Raw genomic sequence first — 15,160 nt, forward strand, 5'->3', positions numbered from 1 at the left:
AACTGCAGATAGAACATAAATATAATATGCAGAAGACAAGCCAAGAGAAGAGGACACAAGATATGGCGCAAGCCAGGGACAAACCCCACAATGTGTGGGGAAACCCTTTGATCAAATCTTCTTTTATCTTCAAAGTTCAGCAAAGAAAGAGAGAGAGAGAGAGAGAGTACAATTACAATAGAAGTCAACACTTTGACTTGTCTAGATCTAAGCATAGATCATCTTCTATAACAATGAGATCAGTTGAAGACATTCTGCTTCAACTGATTCTCCAAGGTGACTCCTTCACCTATCATCGTGCTGCATCTGGTTCTCTTGTTGTACCACTCATACTGCACCATACTTCACTAATCACGTTGCTAATGTCCATGATCTTATCCATCATCATGCTGCCCTTCATTTCCATGATCTCATGCTGCCCATGTCCATGATCTTATCCATCATCATGCTGCCCTCATACATCAGCATGTAGTCTCATTGCCAATCATGCTGCCCATTACTTATCCATCATGATGCTGTCCATGACTATGATCTGGTTCATTATCATGTTGCCCTTGATCATTATGCACATGATCTCATTCATCATGTTGTAGGATACTGAGATATTCTTTTCAACATTTCATAGCACATCAAGACACATTGTCCAAATATCACTAAAGTCGTTGCCCAAACATTATTGTCATAGGAACATATATTATCTCCATTCATCACTTGTCAAGAGAACAATATCACTGCTATGCATAACTTTCATAAGAGTAAGTGACACTACAATAAGCGCAGAAGATCACTGTCAAAAAGCTTTGTCATATTGTCATATTTCACTGTCATATGTACAGAAGATGGGGTCTACCCTTAAGCTCTTCCATATATCCATTTTTATGATTCCAAATCATCTGCCTCTTAACAGCCCTTGTTGTCCCTCTCAAGGGACTATACTTGGAGCTTTACCAAGCATCTTCATACAACCCATTATACCAGAATTGCAAACTGTTTAATCTGGACCATAATATCTGGCAAATTCATCATTAGAAAAGACAAGCACATACCTGTGATAGACATCATATTTCTGTCCACAAATACATTTCGGCCAGTGCACAGGATCTTGAAATTTCGGCTCTATTATATGACAGCAGCCGAGTGTGCTTTCATGCCTGCGTGCTTCAGCGGGTTCCACTATGTTAATTCACTACGGCTCCCATCACGTTAAGTGCGGATCTGCTAATATCCACACGAAAGAATTTGAGTTGCTGTTAGCGGATACCCTAGCTCATAGTAATGCGTATCGTCTATATGTGCTCAGCGTATATGTGCTTCTGCGTATAGAATCTATATGTGCTCTGCATCGTATAGTATGGCCTTTCCTTTGGCTACGTATGAGTGTGACTGCAGAAAGCGTGAACATTGACTACGTACACGTATCTCCCATGGCTGCATGAATGCGTGCAGCTATCTCCCATGGTAGCATGAAACCAGCATAAACATTAAGACTACGTACAGCTATCTTGTGAACATCCACAACGTATTTACTATGAACAGCATATATCATTCGTTGAGAGCAACGTATATCTGAGACTGTCCAGCGTTTACATTATTTCCCAGTGTCCAGCATTGATATAAGCGTATGACTATCCAGCGCTGACTGTGTATTGAGCTGAGTGTAGAATATAGGGCATTGTTGTGCGTGTAATTGATTCCAGCGTATATACAGGACCATGATTGCAGCGTATATATAAGACCGTCCACCATTTAAGGTTTTTGCGTCCATCCTCATAACCTGTGTATAGATGAGGAGTCTTTATGCCTTGCATATAACTATGGCAGGGTTCCTTCTATCTGCGGCTTCACCATGAACAACGTATAAGCTTATGACTGTGTTGGATTTAGGGCATCATCAAACTTGGGCAAGTGTATCTTTTGGTTCTCTCCTTCCAAAAACCCAGACGTGGAGAGGAGATCACCTCAAGAATACATATCCAAAATGACTTCGAATCCTCACCAATTTATACTAAAAATGTAGAGGTTGAATAGACACGTCGGTTGGGCTTCTAGAGCCTACATAAGTGCTGGTCGGCTTGATAATAATTACATAAACAAAATAAACACCTCTCGACGAGAGGGATCCAATAAAAATATCAGCTGTCATAAATAAGCTGACCCACATGGAGTTTGGCCCTAGTTGCCAATTTAACACTCCAAGACCCAAAAATGGCTTGGACAGATTGTACCTGGTTTGGGAGATATTAAAATAATTAATATTTTTAATGGAGTTCCTAAGTCTAAACTTAGGAAAAATAAAATATTAATGGGTATTAATATAAAACTGGGTTAGAAGGTTCCAAAAGTCATGGATCAAGCCAAATCTAATCTTAGTCATTGATTAGAGATTTAATCTCCATTCGTTGAAGGACCAACAAGAAAAGTATAAGAGGAGGCTTGAGGGTCAGTTGGAGAACACACCAGAGTGATCAATCATTCATTTTGCTAGAGCGAGGTTGCTAAGCAAAGTTGAATCAGTGATCAACAACGAGGGGCAATGAGTATTGGGCAGAGAGGTAGAGACAGTGCCAAGAAACCAGCGCAGAAACAGAGAGCGAGAGGCAGCAGCCAGTTCAAGCCACGCAGAGCCCAGCAAAGACAGCATAGAGGGCCAGAGGGACTGCGTCATCCACGCAAACGCTGCAGCAGTGACACAGAGGGTCCTAGAGGCTGCGCAGTGCCTCAGAGGGCTAACGCAAAGGGTCTTGGGGTTGAGGCAATTCAGCAAGAGGCTGACACAAAGGCCAAAAGGGCCAACGCTGAGCTTCAGAATCGCCGAAGAGGGTTTCATGGGACAGGTTTTCTGAATACCTATTTCCAAATAGAGAGGTATTATTGTTGTCTATTTTTCTCTGTGGGGTGAGCCAGTTAGGCACCCAGTTGTACTCAAGGAAATACTACATAATAATAAACCCTCATAATAGTTGCATCGGTTTTCCCACATTGGGTTTTTCCGTGTACATTTGTCCAAAAATAACGGTGTCACTTGTGTGTTTGTTTTCTTTCAGTTGATGATCTGTAGATGTTCTAATTGTATTGTGTTTATTTCAGTATTTAAATGTTTTAAATAACTTGTTCAGAATTTACAAGTAGAAGAAATAAACCATCAAAATACAAATCAATTTTCTAACAGATAGACTTAGAAAATTCAACATGGTATCAAAGCGTGGTTGCAGATCGCAGGAAAGCTAAACGCATCAACTAAGCAGAGCATTTGCAGCAGATTCCGCTGTCCCAAGTGACAGAGTTGATCCTTGCAAAAAACGACAGAGGAAGGGTTGACGCAGAGGGATTGCGTCATCAGTCCAGGCCTAAGAGAGGCCAGCGCAGAGCCTAAGGAGGGAAAAAACAAGCTCACGCAGAGGCTAGGAGGGTTGACGCAGTTGGCTGAGGGAGTTGTTTTGCCAGTGTCGAGATTGTGCAGAGCCAAGAGGCTCAATCCTTTAGTTGTTGGGGCGAAGGAAGCTGTGGGCAGTTTGAGAGAGCGAAGCTGGTGGGGTACTGTGGTCAAAACAACACCTAACAGGGCAAAACCAAGGTAGAAGGATTTGTTGCTGAGGCGGCTTTCTAGCCAAGGAATCTGGATCAGTGTTGCAGTTGCACAGACGATCGAAGAGCGGCAACTTGAAGGTTGGCAAAAGGATTTCTAGAAGGGAAATCGGGACTCAGAGGGAGTCCAGAACAGAACTTCCAAACAGGAAGTAGAGAGATTCGGAGGAGTCGAACCGAGAACTTCCAAATGAGAAGTAGAGAGACTCAGCAGGAGTCGAACCGAGAACTTCCAAGAAAGAAGTAGAGAGACTCAGAAGAGTCGACAGAGAAGAGCAGAGAGATGGTCATGAATGGGCTGAGGGATCCGGATAGGCTGGACGAAGCATCCAACTTTGTGGTCTGGAAGGCCAAGATCCTGCCCATTCTAAACAGACATCGCATCAAGGGCTTTCCCTGAGAGTAATGACTATCACAGTTGACCCGATAGCTAATGAAAGGTACGAAGAGGCAATGGCCAAGGCAAAGTGCATCATCCTTGATGGGGTCATGGATCATGTGGTCCAACATATTGTCGATAAGGAAACGGCAAAGGAAATGTGGGACACCTTGAAGACATTGTACCAGCATATTTCCATGCATAGGAAGATGTTATTGGAGAATCAGCTAAGGTCATACTAGATGCAGAAGGGAGAGCAGATAGATCTCTTCCTCGGTCGGTTGAAGGAGATCCGGGACCAACTGACTTCCATAGGGGCCACGCCAGATCAGGAGTTGATGGTGAGGACCGCACTAAACGCAGTCTCAGAGGAGTGGGAGACATTTGTCTAGAGCATACTAGGCACGGCAAATCTTCCAGATTGGGAAGAATTGTGGGCGTTCTTCGCGAAGAAGAGATCAAACGGCTAACCAAGACGGGAAGTAGCAACAAAGGCGTCCGGATCAAGAGGAAGAGGAAGAGGATGCAGCTCTGCCATCTGCGAAAAAGCAGGAGAAGAGGAAGAAGGACCTCTCCAAGGTCAAGTGCTTCCATTGTGGGGAACTGGGTCACTATGTAAACCAGTGTCCAAGGAAGAAGAGTAAGGGAGAGGCTTCTGACTCTAAAGCAGCGTCAACGAAGGCGGAGAAAGAAGTTGAGGAGGATGACGATTGTGCCATGAGTGCTCATGTCCCGCTAGAGAAGAAGTGGGGAGACATCGAACTGTAGTCAGGTTGACTACAGGTGATAAGGGGCAAGATCCTTGAGGTATCCAACCTCTTGGATTATACCTTGCTACGGGAGCCCCGCAGAGAAGCAGCAGGACTAGCAGATGTTGGTAGAGACGGATGCGAATGAAGCGGCAGAGAGTGCTACAGTGCAGGTGTCCCCGGGCAACGCGAGGCTAGCAGGTTGCAACACTCTGAGAGGCACAGGAGTGTTGCAACAGTGCATGATGGCACAGAGAGGTGTGCAATGGTGCGAGATGCATGGAGTTGTTGGAGCAGTGCAGAGGTCAATAGAGGGAGCACTTGTTAGCGGCAGAGAGAGCTTCAACATCGAGAGTGTTGCTAGCCTGACAAGGATATTAGAAGTTGGATGGATCAGTTACTTACTTCTCAGAGACTGAGTTGCAGTGCAATAGCAATAAGCAGTAGCACGATGCAGCATGATGAGAGAGGGATGCGGTGCAGATGTAGTGTTGGGAGAAAGGACCAACAACAGCATGGATGCAGCAGTGGCAGTGACAGGGCCATGGGCAATAGTACAGGATGCAGCAGTGCAGAGGATGTTGGGCGGGGAGGCTTAGCATCAGCAAAGGTACCGGTGTCGGATAATTAGTGTGATGCTCAGTGAGGAGTATTACTAGAGCACAGTCCTCGGTAAAAGGGAGTGTTGATTTGGGGTATCATCGGATATGCTCTAACCATGAAAATTGGTGGAGAAGCTAAAGCACATGAGATCTCCAAAACCCATAAATGGTCTGGATAGATTGTATTCGGTTTGGGAGAATTAAAATAATTAATATTTTTAATGGAATTCCTAAGTCTAAACTTAGGAAAAATAAAATATTAATGGGTATTAATATAAAACTGAGTAGCATTGGATGTGCTCTAGCCATGAAAATTGGTGGAGAAGCTAAAGCACATGAGATCTCCAAAACCCAGAAATGGTTTGGACAGATTGTACTCAGTTTGGGAGATATTAAAATAATTAATATTTTTAATGGAGTTCCTAAGTCTAAACTTAGGAAAAATAAAATATTAATGGGTATTAATATAAAACTGGGTTAGAAGGTTCCAAAAGTCATGGATCAAGCCAAATCTAATCTTAGCCGTTGATTAAAGATTTAATTTCAATCGTTGAAGGACCAATGAGAAAAGTATAAGAGGAGGCTTGAGGGTTAGTTGGAGAACACACCAGAGTGATCAGTCATTCATTTTGTTAGAGCGGGGTTGCTAAGCAAAGTTGAATCAGTGATCAGCAGAGAGGGGCAGAGAGGCAAAGACAGTGCCAAGAGACCAGCGCAGAAGCATAGAGCGAGAGGCGGCAGCTAGTGCAGGCCATGCATAACCCAGCAGAGATAGTGCAGAGGGCCAGAAGGACTGCGTCATCCACGCAGAGGCTACAGGAGTGATGCAAAGGGTCCCAGAGGCTGCGCAGTGCCTCAGAGGGCTAACGCAAAGGGTCCTGGGGCTGACGTAGTTTAGCAGAAGGCTGATGCAGAGGCTAGAAGGGCCAGCACTGAGCTTCAAAGTCGCTGGAGAGGGTTTCGTGGGACATGTTTTCTGAATACATGTTTCTGAATAGAGAGGTATTGTTGCCGTGTATTTTTCTCTGTAGGGTGAGCCGGTTAGGCACCCAGTTGTACTCAAGGAAATATTGCATAATAATAAACCCTCATAATAGTTGCACCGGTTTTCCCGCATTGGGATTTTCCAGGGACATTTGTCCAAGAATAACGGTGTCACTTGTGTGTTTGTTTTCTTTCAGCTGATGACCTGTAGATGTTGTGACTGTATTGTGTTTATTTCGGTATTTAAATGTTTTAAATAAGTTGTTCAGAATTTACAAGTAGAAGAAATAAACCTGCAGAATACAGATTAATTTTCTAACGGATAGACTTAGAAAATTCAAGAACAAGGTGTGGTTGGTGGCAAGGAACTAAGAGGAGAGGTTGTCACACTGATCCCAACTCTCTATGTTTAAGTTATCTCTTAGGTTAGCTATGGGGGGTGGCCCCTGAAAGAAAACTAAATTAAGACGTGAGGTTCTAAGAGAATATTATAGTGAAAATGGATTACTTTCAAGGATTTATAAGCAAATATAACGTGAACAACTTGAAATAACAATGACAATCATTAACATGGAAAACCATAAAATCAGTGTCTTAAGGAATTTGATCAACAATTTAAAGATATATTTGCTCAAAGTAAAATGCAATGCTCTCAAAAGATAAAGCAAAGTAACTCTAAAATGTAAACAAAAGATTGTTAGCACAAGATATTGCAAGAGACAAAAATGTTTTTGAGATAATCGAATTTATGAATCAAAACATGTGAAACATATCTTGCCAAAACCCAACAATTTGTAATTAACTTGGAAATGTGAAAAAAGAAATGCTAAACCAAGACATCAATATGAAATTAGACTTGAAACGTGAAAAGAAAACAATTGTTGCAAAATTGAAACAATTACAATACTTGTTTTTGGAATAGACTCTGCATATGAAAACTCAAACCATTAAAAGACAAATAAAGTAAATGTAATGCAATAGTCCTCTTGGTTAATTTTGTTAGTTACCTCTACCAGAAAATTGCAATTAAACTTTTCAATCTTTAGACCTCACCCTCGCCCATAGATATGGATTTCACAGTGAAGAGTCAATAAAAGAGTAGAGGGTCCCTAAAATGTCTATTCAATCAACTTATGTTGGAGGTAAAATTTTAGTGAAGCTTGGGGCTTTTCTATGTTAATATGCCTAAATGAGATGTAAGTTGTGTTAATTTCCCAATTAAATAGTACATGCAATGCCTCAAAGTTAAAAGGAATGAGATAGTGTTCATTGCAATAGCAATTTAAACTTGAAAAACTAAAGTGAAAACAAAGGAATGAGATAGTGTTCATTGCAATAGCAATTTAAACTTGAAAAACTAAAGTGAAAATGAGTTCATATGTGTTGCACCAATTAATAGAAAGTAATCAAGTTAAATGGAATAAATTGTTTTAAAATATAATTGTTTCAAGGGAAAGATAATGCTTCAATAGTTACCAAAACATATAACATAAATTGACCAAATAGTGAAGCATGTGTCCAAGTAGTTATGAAACAATTAAAAACTTGCCAACAAGATAAAGTGTTTACACATGAAATGAAATTGCTCAAGTTTGTCAATGTTGAAACTTATGCATGTTAGAAATTAGATACAAAATTTAGCAAAATGGAATGTGGAGTGAAGTTGTGTTAATTTTAAGCATGCAAAAATGAAATTTAGTATGAGAAAGCTAGAAAAACTAGAAACAAAGTCAATCCACCCACAAAGGTCCTTCCTTTAAATGAGGAAGGGGGATGCCATGGGAAAAATCCCAAGCTCCCACAAGCAAAATTTTATCTTTTATTAATGGTTACAATGAGTAGAAAAGCCTCTAAGAGGGTTGCCCAAGAAATGAAGGAGATCTTTACAAAGATAAGAGCTTAGCAAAGCTAGAGTCTCCCTCTCAAATATGACAACAAAAGCAAATGGAAAACTCTCTAAAACATAAATTTGCAAGCCCCAAAAGGCTCACGGCCTAGGTAAGTTGTTGTTGTCCCTTAGTGCTTGTGGCCTCCCTTAGAAAATCAGTCCTCAAGTGCGTGGAAGGTCCTGCATGCACAATGGTTAGTAGTTTTCCAACACCTCTTCTTCAAGATCTTTATTGTCCAACGCTAGAATCTATGGGCTGCAAAACAAATCAAGGTATTAGTGTAAGAAAAGAGCAAAAGTAAACAAAACTAGATTACAAATTAATATACAAAACACTAGCTCAAGTAATGAGAGTGAACCCCCATACTTGCCCAGCTTAGAAATTGCTCTTGAATAGCTTATATAACTTTGAAAGCTCTAAAATCAGATAAGTATTCACATTTGAGCTGAAATAGATAATCAAGTAGCTAGTGAGTAAGAAAACTCCCTCTTGCTCTTCTTTGGATGAAAAACTTGAGGTGAAAAATCACCGAGTCTTTAATCGTTTTGAATCTAGGAGTAAATTGATCTATGTGAGACTTCCCCCATGCCCAAATGGATTCCTGCACACAAATACAAATAGATCTTCCCTACACACTTGAACAGGTATTAGTTTGCAAAATGATTAGAGCAACATAATAAATAAGATAAACCAAACATTCCTCCGAAAATGAATTGGCGAGATTATTTCTTGAATACTACTCTAAATCAATGATATGTGCAAGGTAGCTTGCACACATCAATCCAAGTTAAATGGAAAATATAAACTAATATCAATCAAATATGCAAAATAATTTAAACATAATGGCAAGATCATAGAAGGACATCACCTCATAACACCAAGAGAACACCAGCCAAATAGCCCCAAAGTCTTGATTATATTAGCAAGTATGCAAATACAAAATCGCGGAGTTTTCTCAAGCCCAATAGCTCATAACATGATACAATATGAGAGCCCATGGCTCTATTATATAGAGAGTTGGGAGCAAATCCCAAGGAAGAATGCATGTGAAAACTGAACTTGGAGCAAATCCCAAGAAAAGATAAGTCAAGTTCAATGTGGAGAAGATAGAGACACCAGAGCAAAATCGAATTCCATATGTGCACCTCAAGAGAAATCAAATTCCATACATGGCATAGTAAACTCATCCATGAGTGAATCCAAGTACCGTGATAAGTCCAGTCAACCAATGCAAACTCGAACTAAGTGATGCCACATCTGTAGATGATCCCAAGGTAGCTCTACGTAGGTCCCCAGAACTGCGTGATTCCTCCATGTGAAACTCGTAGTCTGGCCAAGTGAAACTCGTAATCCTCAAGAGTGGAGTGTTAAGAGTAGCACCCGAGATAACTGTGATAGGAGGCCCCACATAATCTTTAGCCCAAATATTCCATAGAATATTCCTTCAGTGCATGAGCTTCTCTAATTAATTTGATTTTCCACATGCAATTGTTGCTTTATCTCTGGGAAATTTGATTTTATAAAATAATGGTGTATTTATGATGCAGTGTGCTCAGTCATCCTCCACGTCCCTTGACTCAACTCTTTGACTTAGGATAATTTCCAAATCATTTCCACGTTAATTTGCCACATGGAATAATTTATTTCTCTCTATTTTATTTAATTCTAGCCTAATTAAATACCACAATTTCCACTAAATTTAGGAAATGTGGGTTTTGAGGGTCTAGAACACATTATTAACCCCTCATAGTGTGTTATGGTAAAAAGTTGAGGGTGAGAGGTGTAATTTTTATTACTCATACCCCATACAACTTCTCTAGACAACACTTATTATATTACATATACAATTTTTATTGTGATTTTTGACCCACCGGAAATCTAAAAAATTAAAAAATGACTACCTAGCCCTAACCAAATTCCACGAAATTTTTTGTGTGATATAGTATGGTAATATACATCGACTCTAAACACTAGGACTCACTCAAGGCCTCACCATCAAGCTGTACTCCGACTTTGGGGTAAATTTGGAGGAAAAAACTCAATTAATTATCAACTCCTGATAGGGAGATAATAATTAATCAAGTAAAAAAAAAAACCTCCCCAAGTAATACTCACTTGTTGGCAAGGTCTCAGGCTACCTAGGCCTGTTACAGACTCAAAACTCATCATTACTAGCATCACTTATTACAATTCCCGTAGGGTGTGGAATCTGGGTACAAGAGAAAATGATGAGAAGTAGAAGTATAGTTTAAAAACTTTGGTGATCTGATGATATCTGATTGTACAAGTGTCATTTGGTACATCCTTGAGCATGGAGTCTTCATATAATCATCAGGTGCCACTCTAGTGGTCAACACGTTCAATGATGTTTTTCAAGAATGTTAAGTTGATGTTTTGGGTTGATGTAGTTCTATGTGTTGTGTATATAAAGAATAGGTGTCCATCTCATGCTATCAAAAACAAGACTCCTTATGAAATGTGGTATGGCCACATTCCTTTGGTGAGGCATCTCAGGGTTTTTGGTTCCACTTGTTATGCCTTGATACCTAAGGAACAGAGAAACAAACTCGGTGTAAGGAGTCGAAAATGTATCTTCTTGGGGTACTCAGATACCTCCAAAGCATACTATCTCTATGATGAAGTTAATAAAAAGTTATATAGATGTGATCTTTCTTGAATCTTCCAAGATTGACAAGGTTGTTGAGCGGAAGCTTGATCACTTGGATAGATTCGGACATGGAAAGTCATCTCAAGATTCTGATAATGAGATTCCACATCTTGAAGGAGGGATCCCTATACTGGATCAATCTATGGAATCTCCTTCTGAAACACTCTCTCCGCCACTGATGACACTTTAAGTGATGTGATTGACAGAATTGGGAGATTCAGCCCCATCTAAGTCAACTGAGCAGCCTGGGCCATCTCAAAAAGGTCCTCCAAAATGGCTGGCAAAGACACTTGATAGTGTTCATCCTGATGAGGTTGGAAATACAAGAACAAAAAGCTTTGTTAGACAAAATGTAGGTGATGTAGATGATCTCGATTCACTTGTTGATATGGATGTCTCGTATAATTGTGAACTGAATTTGTCTACAGATTTGAAACCAACTTCCTTCAAGGAAGTCGCTTCTCATGATGAATGGAAAGAAGCGATGCAGAAAGAATATGATGCTTTGATAAATAATGGCACCTGGAATTTGGTTGATCCTCCATTGGGAACCAAACCAATAGACTGCAAGTGGGTCTTCAAGAACAAGTATAAAATCGATGGCTCACTTGACAAGCACAAAGCTAGGCTTGCGGCAAAAGGTTTTGCACAAAAGGGGTTTTTTACCGCTCACACTAGCAGGGGTCCTAAAAGGGGACCCTTGAAGGGCTATCACTAGGTCAAGGGCAAAAATGGAGCAATAGCCCACTATCACCTAGGCTAAGGCTCCTACTCTTTACGAACTTTCACCGATGAGAGGAGACTCGTTATAATAAGGATCACGAAATTGAACGGATCAATGATAAGATGAGAGGTGATCCTAAAATCCTATTCACAAGAGAGGCTCAAATATAAGGCTTGCTTACATTGAAATCAAGATGAAAGGCTCTCTAGGAAGGGCATAAGGGAATTCTAGGGGCTAGGGTTTGAGTATATGACTTGTCAAGAAGATTCTTAGCTCCTAAAATCCTTGTCAGAAACTCGGCTTCCAAGTGGTCTTTGTGAAATTGGTTTCAATAAGTTGTGGGGCCACATGAGACCAAGCGGACCTGAGGTTAGGTCAAGGTAATGGGGTTGAGCAACCAATGATGTGCTTTACCTAATCAGGGAGGAGAAGGGGATCAAGTAAGGAATTTTCAATGAAAGGTAATGCAATGATCCCGGTGAGGTTTCTAGCCAAGGGAAACGTAGGGCAAGGAACTGTCTCTGAGCTAGAGCTTGCAATATCTTGAGATCTCATCGTCGAATTTGCTTCAAATTTGGAGGGCCTCTAGAGCAAACTCCAGCACAATTGTGGACCAAAAATCGAAGTATTTGGATGGCTAGATTGTGAGATAAGTGATGCCCTAGGTGACCTAATGGGAGAGGCCTAGAAAAGAAGAGGGAGGAGAAGAAATAAGTTTTAAGGTGATCACCTTATGGTGGACCAATGCCTAATCCTTCGGGGAGATTGGAGTCAGGTAAAATTATGACTATGGACATTGAATTTTCTATGTCAAGGAGGCCTAAAAGATAACTTCGCATAGCATTAGGGCAGCAGCAAAAGCAACTTCAAGAACTTTATACTTCGTTTTGCAAAATTGATGGCTTATCAAGATGAATTTCAATGAAGAAGCATCTCTAGAAATATTCATTCATAAATCATGGCCCATATGTGAAGCATCATTATCTAGAAACCGAATTTCCACAACTTCACATAAATGGATGCAGTAAATTAGCCCTAGTATAGTGAAATCCCAGCAACAATGTATGTGACAAAAATAGAAAAGGGAATAGAATTAAATTGTACTTACATGTATTAGGAGTATACCCAACCATCAAGAATTTTCCAATCAAGAAGCTCCAAGACAAGAGAAAATAATCCAAACATCAAAATTCATTCCATGCTCCAAAATTCATCCTCCAAGAAGGATAGCGAAATTCTCAAGAGAGATACAAGTCCAATCTAAGTGATGATGCTAAAATGAATCCACATCACTTGTATTTATACAATTCTAATGAGTTCGATTTAGCTAATTAGGCCTACATTAGCCCCTAGAATAAAACGATGTGCAAAATAACTAACTTTTGGTGACAAGCCCACTAAACCAGCTCATAAACAAAAGAATAAACCTTTCATGAGGTCGAATGACCAATAGTATATGTCATTGGGCCTTATAAAAGGCATGGTGAAGTCCATAGATGCCATGACTCCCAAAAGTAGTGGACAAGGGGTTGGCCCCTTGTTCTCCAAATAATAAACCTGTGGTGCTCCAAATGGGTGTGGGGGCACACAAGTAACCTCATGGGTCTCCAAATAGATCGAAGATGCATGTAGACCATCTGCAAGGGCTCGGATGATGGTGTAAGTGATGCCACATCATCATATAGGTCCTGGGTCATCTGCCAAGTGCATGGTATAATTGTGGGGTCGACTAGGCATGGTGAACCAGGTGCATCTTCTTCGTCCAATAGGTGAATCTCGAGCAATCTCTGAATGTCTCCGGGGATCCATGGAATGTTGTCTACTACTGTGGAGGCCCATGGCTCTCTACACACACCCTACATGTGCCAATGTAGCCCTCTAAAATGTTAAGACCCCATATAGAGAGACCAAACCCAAAATGGAGACCATCTGCAATCCTGCATAAAATCCAATGCATCCCCTAGCCTTCCAGTACAAGTCATTTAAAGAAATTGAGTTATAGAGCTTACAAACCATGGATAACAGGTGGGCACTTCATAATGGCATGCCCTTCCCTAGTGGGCCTTGGCATGTGCTAATGTCTCCAAGCTCCAAAGTGGTTAACCAAGTACCCTATTAGGTGGTTTCTACCTTTAGAGGGGATAGTACATCCAAGGTACATCCTTCAAATGGTGGTGGCATGTGGTAAAGAGATGAATGGAGTAGGGAATGAAAGGGGCAATCATAGGCCACATGTCGGGGTACAAAGGTAGTTAATAAAAGGAAGCCCACACTTGGGTATATAATGTATAGGAGGGAGCAATCCTGGTGCATGAGATACTTTGGCCTTGATTTTTCCACCCTTCTTTGTATGCCTTTTGTCTTTTATGATTTTTCTTTGATTAATCGCTCGGGGCTCAAGGAATGAGAGCACGATGTGTAGAGTATAACAATGGATACCTCCTTTAAGGTGGGGCGGTTCATTGCCCACCAGGGGTTGGGACAATCATGGGTTCCTGAATGATATAGGAGGCTCATCTAGGGCCTATAGGAACCAGGGTGATGGCCATGGGGATGGGGTAGAGCTCATGCATTGGCTTTTGCCCACGTGCTAAATGTGTTTGTCTCGGCCATCTTTTGCATTTTGTGGTACATTTCCCTATTGAATGTGGCCAATTATGCTTTTACTTTTCTTTTCAGCTGCATCAACCTCTAAGGCATCATTTCAAGCCTGACCCAAGGTATGGGCAAGGGGAAGGGGAGGCCAACCCTATGTGGACCCAGTGGGGAAATGTGGACCCAGGCAGGAAAAATGATGAATGGGGTTATAATGAATGGAAGGGGAGTAATGTATGTGGATGAGGGAGCGGGACCACGCAACCAAAATCGGGGTTTCCCATGTAGTACCACCCTAAAACCCAAAGGTCAGTAAAGGAGATCCCACAGGACTAGGATCTGAGGGTAACATCCAATAGAGGTCTAGGGGACAAGAGCACAGACCTAGCCCACTCTTTCCGTCAAATCACCCCATTAATCCATGCCCATAAGTTTCCATGATAAGTAAAACTATAATACAGAACTCTCAAATGACAATACATACATTTAGGTTCGGAAGGCCCACCTTCAAACATAGATCATGACAGATGGGCGACGGACCACATGGCTGGCTCAGGTGGTGGAGAAATGGCACAATGAGCTAGTGGGTGGCTGCAAGGGGTTGTTGGCTGCAGAATGGTGACCATCTTGGAGAAAAAAAATCTCCTAGGGATATCACCCACAAAATGGTGGGTAACAAGGTCGATTATGAGTAGACTTTTTCCCCCACAGCAAAATGGGCTACCATCCGGACACTCTTTGCCTTGCCAGCTCAGAACGGTTGAAAAGTTCATAAAATGGATGTAAAAAATGTTTTCTTGAATGGAGATCTGAAAGAGAATGCTTTAATGTCCAAACCAGAAGGATTTGTTGTAAAGGGTCAAGAACACAAAGTATGCAAGCTTGTAAAATCCTTGTATGGCCTCATGCAAACACCGCGAGCTTGGTACGAGAAATTAACTGAGCATCTTCTAAAACTCAATTTCAAACATTATGATCTTGATAA

The 15,160-nt window shown here is 41.1% G+C and overlaps 1 protein-coding gene across 1 annotated transcript in view; it reads right to left on the reverse strand.

The window, feature by feature from the left end:
- The window catches only part of LOC149246830 (uncharacterized), a 152,492-nt gene extending 150,946 nt beyond the window's left edge, over window positions 1-1,546 (reverse strand). Inside the window, exons 1-2 of the mRNA XM_089442591.1 lie at window positions 1,414-1,546; window positions 976-1,046 (exon numbers count right to left, since the gene is read on the reverse strand). Of these exons, the coding sequence (XP_089298717.1) occupies window positions 976-1,046; window positions 1,414-1,546 (204 nt within the window). The remainder of the gene's footprint in view (window positions 1-975; window positions 1,047-1,413) is intronic.
- Between the last annotated feature and the right edge of the window lie 13,614 nt (window positions 1,547-15,160).

Source organism: Pinus tabuliformis, chromosome 7, assembly GCF_031772625.1.
Source record: "Pinus tabuliformis cultivar Carrire ecotype Pingquan chromosome 7, CPIR1, whole genome shotgun sequence".
NCBI classification, from domain to species: Eukaryota; Viridiplantae; Streptophyta; class Pinopsida; order Pinales; family Pinaceae; genus Pinus; species Pinus tabuliformis.